This window comes from Nannospalax galili, unplaced genomic scaffold (genome assembly GCF_000622305.1).
Source record: "Nannospalax galili isolate Female #2095 unplaced genomic scaffold, S.galili_v1.0 scaffold1685, whole genome shotgun sequence".
In the NCBI taxonomy this organism is placed as follows: Eukaryota; Metazoa; Chordata; class Mammalia; order Rodentia; family Spalacidae; genus Nannospalax; species Nannospalax galili.
Genome location: NW_008352830.1, coordinates 281,289 through 299,003, shown reverse-complemented (window position 1 = coordinate 299,003; position 17,715 = coordinate 281,289). Strand labels below are relative to the sequence as shown.

Here is a 17,715-nt window from a genome sequence, read left to right as displayed (position 1 = left end):
AGGGCTTCGGAATCCCCTGGAAGTGGAGTTAAGGACAGTTCGTAGCTGCCATGTGGGTGCTGGGACTTGAACCCGCGTCCTCTGCAGGAGCAGTCGGTGCTCTTAACTGCTGAGCCATCTTGCCAGCCCCTCAAACAAAATACTTTAAAACCAACGAGGGTGTTGGCATGATGGTGCACACCTTTAATCCCAGTACCACAGAAGCAGAGGCAGGTGGATTTTTGTGAGATGGAGGGCAGCCTGGTCTACATAGGGAGTTCCAGGCTAGCTGGTGCTACACAGTGAGATTCTTTCCCAAAAAAAGCAGGGGATGAGAGCTCACCCCCTCAAAATTGATGAACACTTATTTTGAAAGATGACAGTAAGGGTAAGAAAGCAAAGCTGAGGGCTGTACGGCTGGCTCAGCAGTTAAGAGCACTGGCTGTTCTTGCAGAGAACCCAGGTTCAGTTTCCAGCACTCACATAGCAGCTAACAACCATCTGCAACTCCAGTTGCAGGGATTCAATGCCCTCTTCTGGCCTCTGTGAGCACTGCATGCATGTGGTGCACTTCCATACATGCAGGTAAAACTTTCACACATAAAATAAATATTTTTTAAGCAAAGCTTTAATGGCTCTTACTGTTTTATTGTACTTGCATTTTGCATGAAGAATTTGACACTGCATTCTAGAAGTTTGGTGGTCAGGATTTGTCTAAGTATCCCAGAGTCAAATTCTTGGAGCTGACCTTGCTCTCTACAACTCTTCTCAGTCCCCACCCACCTCTTATTCTGTCTGCTACCTGCACACAGCATCTCACTTGGCTCTGCAACTCACCTGGTTCTGATCATGCTGACAGCTGCGTCCCCCCCCCCCACACCTTCTTCTGGTTGCTATCTTTGAAGCCACCCTGGTCAAAGAGCACCTGTGCAGGCCTGAATGGAGGCATGTCCTCCCTCTGTTTAGAAATCTCTATGGCTCCCACTTTACTCAGAGCCAAAGGCCCTTCCTCAGAACCCATCAGGCCTCACACAACCTGCCCTCTCATCTCATCTATCCCCATCTCTGCTCCTTCTATTTTCTCTCAGCCACATTAGGATCTTCGCTTTTCATAAACCCTATGAGCTACTGGACACAGTGCTCACCTTCACCCCCAGCACTTGGGAGGCAGAGGCAGGTGGATCTCTTGTGAGACTGAGGTCAGCGAGTTCATGGCAAGCTGGGGACACATGGAGGCTGTTCTTAAAAAAATTAAATAGAAAATGGAAAAAATAAAATAGAAAATAAAAATAAACCCCATGAGCCCTAGGGCCTTTGCACACACTGTAAGGCTCTTCTGGCAGGCTGTCTCAGCTCCCACATCACTACCTCTACACCATCCCCTGGCTATATTGTCAATGGAATTACTCCATCTGCCTATCGTTGTTGGTGTGCCCTACCAGAGCTTCAAACACACAAAGGGCGGGTTTTTTATTCTGTTCCAGGGTTTAGTGCCAGTAAACCATTTCCCTTGCATCTTTTCGGCTTTACCGTCTTGGGCTGTGCTTCCTCCAAATGGGTTTGTTCTGAGTCATTCTGCTCTTGGGAAGGGCGACAGAGGGTTGGAGAGCATCAATCTGCAGAGAGTTCAGGTACCAGAGTCTGGCTGGCCACAGCTGGTCCGGGGCTGCCAGTGGAATAGCTGGTGTCCATCCCTTCCAGCTGCGGAGAGGAACTGCGATCCAGACCTGGTGGCAGGCAGCTTTTCAGGCCTCTACCACCACCACGCCCCGAAGGCTCAGGGGCGCTGGGGGATCTCTGCAAGCTGCCAGAGGAGCCTGAGCTGCAGGGACAGCGGCCACAGCAGAGCAGCCGCAGAAGTGCATGGCGCAGGTCTCGGTTGGTGAACGTATAGATGATAGGATTGAGGAGCGAGTTAGCCATGGCTAGACCCAAGAAGGGGTCAGCCTGCAGGAGCACCGGACATGCGCGAGCTGGGCATGCCACATCCAGCAACAGCAAGAGGAACAGGGGTCCCCAGCAGACCACAAAGGCTAGGAGGACCACACTGAGTGTGCGCAACAGGGCCAGCGACCTGGGGGCGCGACGGGCTCTGGTGAAGGTGGCCCTAACTGAACCCGGCCCGGTCCGTCGGCGACGCGCGTTGGCTCTCACCTGGCAATAAATCCGTGCATAAAGTGCGCAGATGGCAGCCAGGATGCCCACGAAGGCCAGAACGCAGAAGAGGACGTAGGCTTTTGCATAGAGTGGCAGGACGGTGGAACAGGCCTCCAGGCGACCCAGGCAATTCCAGCCCAGCGCTGGCAGCAACCCAAGCAGCAACGACACGCTCCAGGCCGCCACCGCCAGAGCCACCGTACGACCCCGACTGGCTGCAGGTGCAGGTCCTCGGCGGGCCATGGTGAGGTAGCGTTCAAGTGCAATGGCCAGGAGGCTCAACACCGATGCAGACAACGCCACAAAGACACCACCCTCCCTGGCGAACCAGAGCGCAGGGGAGAGTCGCAGCGTGAGTGGCCCTGACAGCAAGATGTTGGTGGCATAGGCTGCACCTGCCAGCAAATCGGACAGGGTGAGGCTGCCCAGGAGGAGGAACATGGGCGCATGAAAGCGAGGGTGGCGTCCCAGGACCACTAGCACAGCCAGGTTCTCCAACACGATGAAGGCACACACGGCCAGACACACCACAGCATCAGCGCGCAGCCCAGCGCCAGGTTGGTACCGCGCCCCACGGAGCTTGCCGGTGTAGTTGTAATGCAGGACGATGACCTCGCTGACCGGCGCGGGCCGCAGCAGCCCCGAATCCATGGGCTGTGCGCCCCACCTCCCGAGGCCACCCGGAGGTCGGTGCAGCGTCTGGACGGTTGTCCACCTTGACCACTGCGAACAAAAGCCTTTAGAAGGCAGGGAGAGTCAGTATGTAGGAATCCTGAAGGAGCGCAGGAGATGGGCCCCCAACCCCTAACCACACACATACTCAAGGGGGATCTTAGGAAGGTTTAAGGAGGAAGAGGGGTGTCTGAAGATATACACAGACACACAAACACATGCACCACAGACTATCTGTAGGGTGCCCTCAAAGTCTATGAAAAAGAAGTACTACCCAAGAAATCTCCACAGTATGGCAGCCCAACAACCCCTGCATAAAAGCAAAACCGGAAGACATGCCAAAACGGATGGGAAACTTCACAGGGTCCCAACCTCTAGATGAAAAACTACAGGCAGGGGGCTGGAGAGATGACTCAGGGTTAATTCCCAGCACCCACATGGTGGCAAACAACCATCTGTAAATCCAGTTCCCGGGAATTCAATGCCCTTCTGTGACCACCATGGGCACTGCACACACAGGTGCACTTACATACATGCAGACAAGTGTCAGGTGTGGTGGCGCACACTTTAATCCCAGTCATACTCAGGAGGCAGAAAAGTGGATTTCCGTGAGTTGGAGGCCAGCCTGGTCTACATAGCACGTTCAAGGCCAGCCTGGTCTACATAGCAAGTTCAAGGCCAGTCTGGTCTACATAGTGAGACCCTGTCTCAAAACAAATAAAGACAGACAGTTGAAAGAAAGAAAGAAAGAAAGAAAGAAAGAAAGAAAGAAAGAAAGAAAGAAAGAGAGAGAGAGAAAGAAATAGACAGACAGAGAGAGGGAAGAAAAAAGAGAAAGAGAGAGATAGACAGGAAGATATACACCTTTTAATCCCAGCATTTGACAAACAGAGGCAGGCAAGTGTCTGAGCAAACTAGGTCAGCCTGGTCTACATAGCAATTTTCAGGCCAGCCAAGGTTGCATAGTTAAACTCTCTCTCAAAATAAATAATAAATAAGCTGGGCATGGTGGGGTGTATCTTTAATCCCACAACTCTGGAGTCAGAGGCAGATGGATCACTGTGAGTTCAAGGCCAGCCTGATCTACATAGTGAGTTCCAGGCCAGCTGGGGCTATAGGGAGACCCTGTCTCAAAAAGGTCAAAAATAAAAATTAATTAATTAAATTAAAAAATAGAAAACTTAGGGCTGGAGAGATGGCTCAGTGGTTAAGAGGACTGACTGCTCTTGCAGAGAACCCAAGTTCAATTCCCAGCACCCACATGGAGGCTATGAACCGTCCTTAACTCTAGTATCAGGGGAACTTGACGCCCTCTTCTGTCCTCCTGGGGCATTGCATGACACCGGTGCACTTACCTGCATGCAGGCAGTGCACGCATATACATAAAATAAAAATAAATTATTATTTTTAAATAAAAATAATATTTTTAATAATATTTAAAATAATATTTAAACACACAATTACAAATAAATAAAATACTTTTAAAAATACAGAACTTGGGGCTGGAGAGATGGCTCAGCACAGAGGACCCAGGTTCGATTCCCAGCTCCCACATGGCAGCTACGAACCATCCTTAACTCCAGTTCTGGGGAATAGGAATCCCTCTTCTGACCTCCAAGGCATTGCACGACAAGGGTGTACTCACACACATGCAGGCAGTACACTTGTACACAAAAAATAAAAATAATAGAGGCTGGAGAGATGACTCAGCAGTTAAGAACACTGGTTGTTCTTGCAGAAGACCTGGGTTCGAATCCCAGCACCCACATGACAGCTAACAACTGTCTGTAACTCCAGTCCCAGGGGATCCGACAGCCTCTTCTGTCCTCCTCAGGCATTGCATCACGTGGGTTCACTTACCTACATGTAGGCAATATACACATACACATAAAAAAATAAAAATAGTAAATAAAATAAGAAAATAAATAAATAAAAATAATAAAATTTGTTGTTTTTTTTTCTTTTTTGGTCTTTTTGAGACAGGGTCTCCCTGTAGCCCCAGCTGTCCTGGAACTCACTATGTAGACCAGGCTGGCCTTGAACTCACAGAGATCCGCCTGCCTCTGCTTCCCAAGTGCTGGGACTATAGGTGTGAGCCACCACACCCGGCATAAAATATTTTTTAAAATATAAAACTTAAACTTTTTTAAAAAGCTGGGTATAGTGGCATACACCTATAATCCCAGTGCTCAGGTGGTAGAAGCAAGAGGATCAATAGTTAAAGGGCAATCTCAGCTACATAGAGTCTGAGGCAAGTCTGGGCTACATGAGATCCTGTCTCAAATAAAATAAAAATAAAATAAAATAGAATAAATAAAATAAAGTAAAATAAAATAGAACAAAATAAAGGAATAAAAATAACACAGAGAGAGATACCCAGATGCATACTCAGTCACAAACACATAAACACACAGACAATCACAACCACAGAGGAGACCAGAGGCTCAAGGAGCAGAGCACACATAGAGATGAGAACAGAGACACACAGTCCCAGGCTGGGGCCACAGCTCAGTGAGTGATGCTTGCCTAGCCTGCAGGAAGCCCAGTTCCATCCCTTCTTTGACATCCTATCTTCACATTCCAGAGGGTAACAAGAAAATACATCCACACACAAAGCATTTGTTCACTGACTGTGTGACAGAAGCCACCCCAGAGACCAAGACTCAGTCCTGGACACAGGGTCTCATACCCAGTGGCACAGGCTACAATTTCACAACCTTCACCCACAACTAGCCTGCACCCACTGCACACAGCTTGCTATATATAGGCTCTTGCTTGCTTTAAAAAAAAAAAAACTGGCTCAGTGGTTAAGAGCACTGGCTGCTCTTGCAGAGGACCCGAGCTTGGTTCCTAGCACCCATATGGCAGCTAACAACCATCAGTAACTTCAGTTCCAGGGGATCTGATGTCCTTTTTTGGCCTCTGAGGCATTTGTACACACATGGTACACTTACATACATGCAGGCAAAAACGTTCACATGCAAAGTAAAAATAAATACATAAAATACTCATCATCCTTTCAAAATCCCACCATGAAAAACATGATCTTACCCACATACCACACAGAGTCAGAGCAGCAGGATAGCAGGCAGAGATCTTAGTGGGGACACACATGTCATTAAATCACATGACTCTCCTCACCTGCCACTGAACCCGTCAATCCTCTCAGCAATTCCCAGTTTACAGGTGAGCAAAACAAGAAGGTTCTGAAGGAATACCTTGTAGAGCTGGTGAGAGTGCGGGTAAAGGAGCTTGCTGCCAAGCCCGAAGACTTGAGTTTAATCCCCAGAAACCACACAGTGCAAGGAAAGAACTGACTCCCAAAAGTTGTCTGACCTCCACAAACATGCTGTGGCATGCACATACACACCCCTACACCCACCCACTACATACAAATAAATAAATGTGATTTTTTAAAAAGTGTTTTTAAAGAACTATTTTGGGGCTGGAGAACTGACTCTGCAGTTAAAAGCACTGGCTGCTCTTACAGAGGACCCAGCTAACAACTGCCTGTAACTCTAATTCCAGGGGACCTGATGCTCTCTCTGGCCTTCATGTGCATTGCATGCACGTGGTGCACTTACATACAAGCAGGCAAAACACTCGTACACATAAAATGAAAAATGAATCTATTAAAAAAATTCTTTAAAGAAATACATTGTTTAATCCCAGAACTTGGGAAGCAGAGGCAGATGGATTTCTGTGACATTGAGGCAAGCCTGGTCTACATAGTGAGTTCCAGGTCAGTTGGGGCTGCAAGGAGACCCTGTCTCAAAAACACACATAGAGAATAAAGCAAGCAAGCAAGAAAAAGAAATACATTGCACAGTAAACCTTACACTCAATTGTTTGTGTTTTTCTTTTTTTTTTTTTTTGGTTTTTTGAGACAGGGTCTCCCTGTATTCTTAGCTGGCTTGGAAGTTATTATGTAGACCAGACTGGCCTCCATCTCAGAGATCTGCCTCTGCCTCCTGAGTGCTGAGGTAAAAGGCATGTGCCACTCACCAGACCCCTAGCCCCTCTTAATCCCACTTCACAGATGAACAAACCAAGATTCCAGAGAAATACTTTGCGGAGAGTCAGACCCAAAAGTTGTCTGACTCTCACACAAACACAGTCTCACAAAAAAGGACACACAATCCCAGTGAGGCTCACTTCATAGATGAGAAACTCCAGCCCTCAAGATAGATCTCTTGGTACCAGAAAAAGCAAAGAGACAAACACATCCTAGACAACTTCAGAGTAACACAGCAGGAACTATCCAGGGCAGACAGACAGACAGATAGGGAGGTGCTGGCTTAGCCACTCTGGGTGCAGGGGAGGCACCAGGTACAGGGAGGTGGGTTAAACAGCAGTCCCTGCTTGGGGACACTGGGCAGAGGATCAGGTGTCCAATCCCAGGGTGTCCTGGCCTGCAAGGGGAACAGGACTGATGCTGGGCAACTTTTACATTTGTCCAGGCAGGAGAACATTGAGCTGAAAAGTTCCCGGCCTCCCCACTCCTGGCAGGGAATCTGAATCTAGCTCGGCAGTTTTCGGTTTTCCTTGCCCAGAGGTCTCCAATAAAAGATGGGATAAAAAGATCTAGAAACCCCAGGAAGGAGTGACATGTCTTTCAAGCCTGAAGGACCCTCCAAGAAGACTCCCCTCTTGAGTAAACGCTGAGTCCCACTCCCACCTCCACAAAGCCCTCGAAGTTGGACACTCACCCCTGCACCAGCCGCTGCTGCGCCCTGAACTGTTGTGCCTGGCAGGAAGCTGGGGACAGCTGCTCCGGGCGGGGCAGTAGGTGACAAGGCCAGGGGGTGGGCCTGCGACACTCAGGACCAGCGATCGCCAGCAACGGCCCACTCCTCCTCCTATTGGGGACCGGGCACTCAGCCCGGGGTTGCCAGCCTGTGCCACCCGCAGCACCCCGGGAAGCGTCCCAGCGGCGACTGGTACCAGCAAGTCCTAGCTTAGCCCTCCCACGGATACTCAGGGTGGGAGGACCCAGAATGGCAGAGAAAAGGGAGGGGTCTTCAAGGTGAAGCACCCCCTTGCCAGCCCAATAGAGGCTTCTGATACCTGACACCCTGGTCTGCACATCCCCCTACCCCCAAAGACAATTTATGAGCACAGCAGATGTTGTGGGGCTTGCTGTAATACTGGGGTCCTGCTTCTCAGTGAGGATAGGACTCCTAGCTGGGGAGCACAGGCCTCTCTCCTCCACTTTCACCAGGTTCTCAGGGGAGGGGTTGTGTGGGAGGGGCAGATGGGGTCTGACTCCTGCCCTGTTGTTCCTTCATCCCCTATCCCATTTCACCCTCAGCACCCTCCACAGAGATAATGAAGTAAGGAAGGAATATCTCCTTCCTCATGTCTCTTAGAGTCTCTTTAAAAAGTTTAAGTTACATTGATTTATGAGTATGTTTGTGTGGGCATGCCTTGGCCCTTATGGAGGTTAGAGGACAACTTGTGGGAGTCAATTCTCTCTTCTACCCACATGTGGGGATCAAACGCAGGTTGCTGGGCATGGTGGCACACACCTTTAATTCAGCACTCAGGAGGCAGAGGCAGGTGAATTTCTGTGAGATCAAGGCTAGCCTGGTCTACATAGTGTGTCCCAGGTCAGCTGGGGCTACAGGGAGACCCTGTCTCAAAAAGACCAAAAAAAAAAAAAAAACCCAGTAACAATAACAAAGGAATGAACTCTGGTCTTCAGGCTTGTCAGCAACCCCCTTTACACAACTGAGCCACCTCACCAACCCCTTTCTTAGTGTCTGTTTCTCCCCGTCTCTGTGTAACTATCTCTCTCCTTCACAGTCTGTGTTGTTCTCCCACACCTCTCTCAGGCCAGTCTGAGCTGGTCCTATACTCCTCCCACTTAATTCCCAAGAAATTCCTGCTGGGTCCTAGCTTGTACATCCTCAGACCAGCAGCCACAGCTTGGAAACGGGCTCTCTGACAGGATGATCTTCCTGGGGACCAATGCCCTTTGTCTCAGGCCACTCCAGCCCCAGTTGGCCAGCCTGGGGGGGAAGGGGAGGAGGCAGGTTATTGAGCATGTTCCAGAAGCGATAAGAAGGCCAGGGACAGGATGGAGTCTAGAGCTGTCTGGGTGGGAGGAACCACAAAGTCTTGGGCCCCCCAGTGCAGCCCCTTAGGTTCCCAGTAGGCAGAACTGCTCCAATAGGCTCTGACCAATCAAAACCACATACCAGGGCAGCACACCCCCACCACTGGGATGTATGTGAAGGGGTGGTAACCCTTCAATGCCTGGTTCCTCACAACCTGGAGAACCAGACAATCTGGTTTGGCACCAGAGAAATGAGCCCTGGGGTCTTGCCTGATATACAGTAGGCACTCGGTAGGCATTTCCTTTAGAGAGAGGAAGCAGGGTGGGAGATGGCTGCTTCACACCTCCCAGGCAACAATGTCATCTCTCCTGAGCCCTGCCAGGCACTTGGTGGGGCTCTGCAGCCTCTGGCAATACCCAGGGACCTCCACTCTCCAAGACTCCCTATGGGCTCCCCAAAGTCTGGGACCCAGTTCTTTTTGTTTCTTTGTTTTTTTTGGTTTTTTTTTTTGGTCTTTTTGAGACAGGGTCTCCCTGTAGCTCCAGCTGTCCTGGAACTCACTACGTAGACCAGGCTGGCCTTGAACTCACAGAGATCCGCCAGCCTCTGCCTCCCAAGTGCTGGGATTAAAGGCGTGCACCACCACACCACACCCTATTTATTTATTTTTAATTTTAATTATGTGTCCGGGCGTGGTGGCACATGCCTTTAATCCCAGCACTGGGGAGGCAGAGGCTGGCGGATCTCTGTGAGTTCAAGGCCGGCCTGGTCTACATAGTGAGTTCCAGGACAGCTAGAGCTACAGGGAGACCCTGTCTCAAAAAGACAAAAACAACAAAAAAATTATGTGTTTGAGTATATTGCCTGCATGTGTGTAAGTGCACCTGTGTCGTGCAATGCCCACGGAGGTCAGAAGAGGGTGTTGGTATCCCCTGGAACTGGAGTTACAGATGGTTCTTAGTGGCCATGTGGGTGCTGGGAATTAAACCCAGGTCCTCAGCAAGAGCAATCAGTGCTCTTAATCACTGAGCTGTCTCTCTAGCCCTTTGTTTTGCTTTTTGACACATGGCCAAAGCCCTGGTCGGCCTGTAACTCACTATGTAGACTGGCCACAAACTCAGAGATCTATCTGCCTATCTCTACCTCGTAAGTGCTGGGATTAAAGGTATGCACCACTACACCTGGCAGGTCAACAGTTCTTAACATTTTGATGTATCTCTCCACATAGCCAGCCATGGCTCTCTATGCCCCTGAGTACACAACCCACCCAGCTTCACCTCTTGACATTTACACACAGTCAACTTTCTCTGTTGCCAGCCCTACTGGCCTCCTTCTTCCTCAGAAAATTGCAAAATCTTTGAACCTGGCCTAGCAAGATGGCTCAGTGGGTAAAAAGAGCTTCCTTTAGGCTGACCAAACAGCTTAGCCTGTTAAAGGTACTTGCTGCCAAGCCTGATGACCTGAGTTTGATCCCCAGGACCCACATGGTGGAAGGAGAGAACTGACTCCCAAAAGCCCTCTGGGGGCTGAAAAGATGGCTCAGTGGTTAAGAGCACTGGCTGCTCTTGCAGAGGACCCAGGTTCCATTCCCAGCACTCACATGGCAGCTACCAACTCTCTGGAACTCCAGGGGATCTGATGCCTTCTTCTGCCCTCCTCAGGCATTGCATGGCAGAGGTACACTTACATGCATGCAGGCAAAACACTCGTACACATAAAATAAAATTTAAAAAACTCTCTGAACTTGAGAATCAGTCAGGACTAAATTTTTCAGCTCGTCACCTCCTTAGACATAAGTTCCATAATTTAACCAAGATGTAGGAAGACGAAGGGCTTGGAGTATAGAACCAGGCCAGCCACTTTGAGGCCACTCTGAAATAGAGTTGGGCTGGAGAGATGGCTCTGTACTTGTTGCTCTTCCAGAGGACCCAAGTTCAATTCCCAGCAATGACATCAGGTGGCTCACAACCACCTGTAACTCTAGCTCCTGGGGAATACCTCTGCCCTCCAAGGACACCTATACTCACTTCCACAAAGCCACACATGCACACATAATTAAAAACAAAAATAAAATCTTTAAAATCACAGCATCCAATGTTGGAACACTGTGCACACAGCAGGTGAATTGTGAGTGCAGCTAATATTGTTCACCACTGTATATCTGAGGAAGAATTAAGAAATGGTGTTGGCTCCATGCCAGGCATCCCCAGTACCCCACCCCATCCCCACTCCCACCCATAGGTGCAGCTAGAATCCCTGTCGCCCACTCTCCTGCCACAGCCCAGGCTTGCCTGGGCTGTATACCTGCCTGGCCTGCTCTTCTACAACCAAATTTCCCAGCACCAGGGCAGCCACACCCTGACTGCACCCACTCTCTGACAGCCAGGTTTAGGGCTCCCAAGGGACAGAAATGCCTCCTGATTGGACCCCCTTAGACAACCAGCAACCTGCGTGGGAGTCAGACGACTTGGAGGGACTGAGAATTCTCAGCCTCTCCAGCACCTTTCGAAGGCCACAAACTTGAACTTGAAGGAAAGTATGAACGTAGCTAGAACTTTGACACTGACAGACAGCTGCATGGGTCAGGATTTGGAGGGGATCTCAAGGAGGCTAGAAGCTAACTCAAAGTCATTCCCACAAGCTTCCATTCAGCTCGACAGACTCTTTTTTTCCATTTATTTAGTGTAAGTATATGCACTTGTGTGTGCTTGTATATTTGTGTATGCAAATGTATATGTACGTGTGTCAATTTGTGTGTGTTTGGTGGGCAGCTATGCCATGGTGCATGTGGTGCATGTGTGGAGGTTAGAGGACAACTTGTAGGAGTTGGCACCTTTATCCATTGAGACATCTGACTGGCCCCTGATTTTGTTTTTGTGTTTTGTATTTGAGACAGGGTCTCCCTGTAGCCCCAGCTGGCCTAGAACTGGCTATGTAAACCAGGCTAGCCAATCTCACAGAGATCAGCCTACCTCCACCCCTGGAATGCTTGTATTAACAATGTGCCCCATGCCTGATTTTTTTTTTTTTTTTTTTTGAGACTAGGGTTAGCGGAGCATAAGGCTGGCCTCCAATTCACTGTGTAGCTAAGCATGGCCTTGAACACCTCCTGAGTGCTGGATGACAGGTGTGCACCACCACACCTGGCTTTTGTGGTGCTGGGGATAGAACCCAGGGCTTCTTCATGCTAGGTAAGTGCTCTGATCCATGAAGTCACCTCTACAACCCACCTTAGTATGCTTTTTGGTTTTTTATTTTTTTGTCTGTCTTTTTGAGACAGGGTCTCCCTGTAGCCCCAGCTGGCCTAGAACTTGCTATGTAGACCAGGCTGGCCTTGAACTCAGAGATCCTCCTGCCTCTGCCTCCCAAGTACTGGGATTAAAGGCTTGAGCCACCACACTTGGAGGTATGCTTCTTATACAAGATCCCTGAAGTCTCCAAGATCAGGTATGGAGGTGGGGAAATGGTAGCATGGTGCTGGGGTACCACAATCTCCCAAGGCTTGCTGAGTGGGCATGAGACATAGTGCCACCCTTCTCCTCTCACCTCTCTCCCCACAGGCCTAGAGAATTCCAGAAGAGGAAAATCTGAACTCACCCACCCACAAGGTCCTCCATAACTGCTTGTGCTAAGTGGAGTCGAAGGAACAGTGTGAGTTCCAAACAGAGTGAAAGCCAAGCCCTCAGGAAGGAGAGGAGACTGGGCCTTAATTCTTCCCTCCAGGTGACCCCCTAGAGCCATTTTCCTCCCAAGTTCGATTTGGAGCACTGGAAGCAGCCCTTTCCTTCACACTTTCATTTCACAGGTTAGGTAAGGAGACAGGGAAGAACAGGCAGGCTGAGGGACTGGATCAGCATATGTAAAGGCTGGGAGGCTTGAGAGAACTTACATGTTGAAGACACTGAAATCAATTCTGCCTAGTATGATCTTGGCTTAGGGCAGAGAGGGAGCTGGGGTAGGGATAGGGCAAGAGTCTGGTCTGGCAGGATCTAGACTGCCTAGCCTAGGGAGTCTGAACATCTCTGTGTGACTGTGGACTGCTTGCTCATCTTCTCAGACCTGCTTCCTCACCTGTGAAATGGACAGAAGAGTGATTACTGGTGGCTCATCCTTGCTATGGAAAGTGAAGCCAGAAGGATGCTGTGTTCAAGGTCAGCCTTGACTATGTAGCAAGATGCTGGTAAAAGTATAGAAGTTCCAGTGGCTGGAGAACTGGCTCAGTGGTAAGAGCACTGACTGCTCTTGCAGAGGACCTAGGTTTGGTTCCCAGTACCCACATGGCAGCTAGCCACCTGTTAAAGTTAGTTCCTGGGAATTCAACGCCCCCTTCTGGCCTCTGTGGGCACTACATGCACATCGTACACATATACATGCAGGTAAAGCACTCATATATATAAAATACAAACAAATAAGCCGGGCGTGGTGGCACATGCCTTTAATCCCAGCACTCGGGAGGCAGAGACAGGTGGATGTGAGTTCAAGGCCAGTCTGGTCTACATAGTGAGTTTCAGAGCAGCTGGGGCTACAGGGAGACCCTGTCTCAAAAAGACCAAAAAAAAAAAAAGACCAACAACAACAAAAATAAATAAATAAATGTTTAAAAATTAATAGACTGGAAAGGTGTTCAGGGGTTAAGAGGACTTTCTGTTCTTCCAGAGGGCTGTGTTTCATACCCAGGACCCAATGGCAGCTCTGTCCATCCTCTTCTGGCCTTCATCAGTACTACATACATATTTCAGTAAACATAATGGCAACCAAAACATTTGTACAAATAAAAATAAATCACTTTTGAAAACATAATATTTGTTGAAAATTTAAAAAATATTCTGATCCAGACGTGATGACACATACCTTTGATATCCCAGAACTTGGGAGATAGAGGCAGGTGGATCTCTGTGAGATTAAGGCCAGCCTGGTCTATATAGTGAGTTCCAGGTCAGCTGGAGCTACAGGGAAACCCTGTCTCAAAAAACAAAAACAAACAACTCCCTCCAAGACCTCGCCAATCACAAAATGATTCTGTCATTATTTATCCATCTTCAATCAGCAGCTTCTTGGAAACAGACCTAATTAGCCCAAGAGCCCCACCTGAAGTCGTTTACCTGCCATAACCAACCAATCATCTGGCTTCAGGGAAAATGAGCTGCTCTGACTGGCCAAGCTGCATCAGAGGCAGGCTGTTCTCAAGGTTGGTCTGAGCACATTGCTGCAGACCCTAAAGAGTCCCCAAATCTGGAGAGCCGGCTCAGCAGTTAAGAGCACTGGCTGCTCTTGCAGAGGACCTGGGTTCTATTCCTAGCATCCACATGGCAGCTAAGAACCATTTGTAATTCCAGTTCCAGGGGATCTGATACCTTCTCCAGCCTCTTCGGGTATTACACACATGTGGTAAACTTACATGCATGCAGGCAAAACCCTCATACACATAATTTTTTAAAAAATTTCAAGTCATAGTAGGTTGCCTCTCTTACATCTGAACAATGAAAGCTCTAGGCAACTGGAGGGTCAGAAGTTCAGGTTGGAGTGGTTGGGTTTGAAATGACTTCAAGCCATCATGTGATTCCACTGAGTCACTGGCCACACAATCACACACTTGATGTCTTGGTGGCTCATATTCTTTTTATTGACTTTATGGAAACATAATTTCATATTGCTCTGAAGAACACAATTGAGAATTGTAATTATTATGAGGTATCATTTCTCCCCTGGAGCTGTCATTAAAAAAAATTTTTTTTTTACCAGGCGTGTTGACACATGCCTATAATCCCAGCACTGGGAAGCAGATGCAGGCGAATCTCTGTGAGTTCAAGGTCAGCCTGGCCAGCTGGGGCTACAGGGAGACCCTGTCTCAAAAAACCCCTCCCCCAAACTTTTCCCTGTCTTCACTTGACGTCACTTGACTTCACTTTGCTTTCTTGCTTGTACATCTCTACTCAATTTCCCAGAGGATTGAATCTGCTTGATAATTTATTGGTAGATTCTGTTCTCCTGAGTGTTTCCTGCAGGGAAATTCCATCCTCAGCTCTCCCCACCAATGAGATCCCGTTTTCTTAGGCTCACGTTTTCTCATATCTCGGTTTACCCTTTTGTTAGGTGGTCACAGAACAGTAGTAACAATTTTTTTGTTGTTGTTGTTGTTCTTTTTTTTTTTTTGATACTGGGTCTCTGTATAACCCCAACTGGCCTGGAACTCACTACATAGACCAGGCTGGCCTCAAACTCACAAAGATCTGCCTGTGTCTACCTCCCAAGTCCTGGGATTAAAGATGTACACCACCACATTTGGCTAGTTTTGTTTTTTAAGATTTATTAATTTTATTTTATGAATGTTTTGTCTGCACGTATGTGAGTGCCCTCTTGTGTGCAATACTTGTGGGTGCCAGAAGGCATTGAACGGCCTGGAACTGGAGTTACAGATGGTGGTTAGCTTCCATGTGGGTGATGGGGACTGAACCTCTGCAAGAGCAGCCAGTGCTCTTAGCTGCTAAGCTAGTTCTCCAGCCTTTCCCTTCCTTCCTCCTTCCTCCTTCCTCCATCCCTCCCTCCTTCCTTCCTCCTTCCTCCTTCCTCCATCTCTCCCTCCTTTCTTCCTTCCTTCCTTCCTCCTTCCTCCTTCCTCCCTCCCCTCCTCCTTCCTTCCTTCCTTCCTTCCTTCCTCCTTCCTCCTTCCTCCCTCCCCTCCTCCTTCCTTCCTTCCTTCCTTCCTTCCTCCTTCCTCCTTCCTCCATCTCTCCCTCCTTTCTTCCTTCCTTCCTTCCTCCTTCCTCCTTCCTCCATCCCTCCCTCCTTCCTTCCTTCCTCCTTCCTCCTTCCTCCGTCCCTCCTTCCTTCCTTCCTTCCTTCCTTCCTTCCTCCTTCCTCCATCCCTCCCTCCCTCCTTCCTTCCTTCCTCCTTCCTCCGTCCCTCCCTCCTTCCTTCCTTTCTTCCTTCCTCCTTCCTCCTTCCTCTGTCCCTCCCTCCTTCCTTCCTTTCTTCCTTCCTCCTTCCTTCCTTCTTCCTTCCTCCTTCCTTCCTCCCTCCTTCCTCCCTCCCTCCCTTCCTCCTTCCTTCCTTCCTCCTTCCTCCTTTCTTCCTTCTTTCCTTCCTCCTTCCTTCCTTCCTCCTTCCTCCTTCCTCCGTCCCTCCCTCCTTCCTCCCTTTCTTCCTTCCTCCTTCCTTCCTTCTTCCTTCCTCCTTCCTTCCTCCCTCCTTCCTCCTTCCTTCCTTCTTCCTTCCTCCCTCCCTCCCTCCCTCCCTCCCTCCTTCCTTCCTTCCACTCTTTTCCTTCTTTCCTTCCTCTCTCTCCACCCCTCTTCTTTCCTTCCACCCCCTGCCGCCATTTCTTTCTCATTCTTTCCATTAGGCACCCTGGCTGTACAGGGGTCTGTGCAGTGAGACTGGATGGCACCAGACAGCAAGGAAGTTTACAAAGGAAGCGATGAACCAGGAGAGCATGCCTCTCTGCATGCATTTACGTTTTCTTTAAGTCTGTGTCATTTATTCCAGCAAGTGCTCGGTCTGGGAGGGATTTCCAGGGTGTGATGGATTTCACTCAGAGCCATGGGAACCGGGTGGAGACACACCCAGGCATTGTTGAAACGTTTGAGACTGCTGATCAACTGTAGGAGCCAATGCCACAGCCATAGTGTCACCAGGAGAAAAGCTCACCTTGCTGAGAGTCACTTGGGAGCCTGTCAGCCAGTGCCACAGTGCCACTAGATAGAGCTGTTTTCTCCTTTTCCTTCCTTGTTTGGTTTTCGTTTTTTGAGATAGGGTCTCATGTAATTCAACTTTATTTTTGAGACAGGGTCTCACTAAATAGCCCTAGCTGGCCTGAATTTCTCTATACAGATCAGACTGGCCTCAAGTTCACTGTGTAACCAAGGATAGCCTTAAACTCACAGTAATCCTCTGTCAGTGTCCTGAATGCTGGGATTGTAGGCATGAACCACCATTCCCCACTAGGCTAATGGCTAGGCATGTTGGTCACTGTAGAAACTGAGTTTTCTTTCTTTCATTTTGAACTGGCTCAGCAAACTTCCCTAAGTTACTCCATTTTGTTCAGAGCCATTTCAGCAGCAACTTTGCTCCACCAGAAGGGAAAGGGGGGCAACCTTGGGCCTTGGAAAATTGTCCATGGACTGTGCTAATTCCAGACATCCTACATCTGACTAACCAGCTTGTTTCTGCTTCTGTAATCTAACAGAGAAAATCAAAATTCATGTACCTCAGAATCCATTATTGAAATTTGTTAAAGAAACAGAAATATTTCCATCAAAAGTGTCTCAGGAACCTATATTAAATGCCATGTTGGTATTTACAGATGGCTCCTCTAATGGAACCTCTGTGGTTTTTACACCTGGCAGTCCACCTATTATCAAAAGGAAGGAAGGTTTATTTGCTCAGCAAGCAGAAATAATTGCGGTCATATCTGCAGCTGAGACCTTTAGACAACCTTTTAACCTCTATACTGACTCTAAGTATGTAGTTAACCTTTTTCCAGCCTTAGAGACTGCTCTGTTATCTGGAAGCTCAAAAATTCTACTTTTATTACAAAAATTACAAAGTATGATTATTAACAGGCAAAATAAATATTTTATTGGTCATATAAGAGGACATACTAATTTGCCAGGTATGCTATCTTTAGGTAATAAAATAGCAGACTTATTAACCAAAGAACAATTTATGGGAAACTCTCTGCGAAGGGAGCTGCCTGACAGTATTCTGAGGAATCCCCAGGAGGGGACCTGCATCAGTACCTCGGCAGTACCGGCACCACAAACTCCCTGCAAGGGGGCTTGCATCAGTCCTGGCTGCTTCTGCTTCCCCAGTCATACCTCCGGTTTCTCCCCCCACACCACCACAAAG

At 48.6% G+C, this 17,715-nt stretch overlaps 1 protein-coding gene across 1 annotated transcript; it reads right to left on the bottom strand.

Moving 5' to 3' along the window:
• Window positions 1-545: 545 nt before the first annotated feature.
• On the bottom strand, window positions 546-7,731 carry S1pr5 (sphingosine-1-phosphate receptor 5). Its single transcript, XM_008850039.2, has 2 exons — window positions 7,518-7,731; window positions 546-2,873 (listed from the first exon to the last, which is right to left on the bottom strand). Exon 2 carries the CDS (start codon window positions 2,785-2,787, stop codon window positions 1,591-1,593), a length of 1,197 nt encoding a protein of 398 aa, XP_008848261.1. The 5' UTR covers window positions 2,788-2,873; window positions 7,518-7,731; the 3' UTR covers window positions 546-1,590.
• Between the last annotated feature and the right edge of the window lie 9,984 nt (window positions 7,732-17,715).

Coding starts and splice junctions, on each gene's coding strand:
- S1pr5 (XM_008850039.2), bottom strand. CDS start 2,787: ATGGATTCGGGGCTGCTGCGGCCCGCGCCGGTCAGCGAGGTCATCGTC.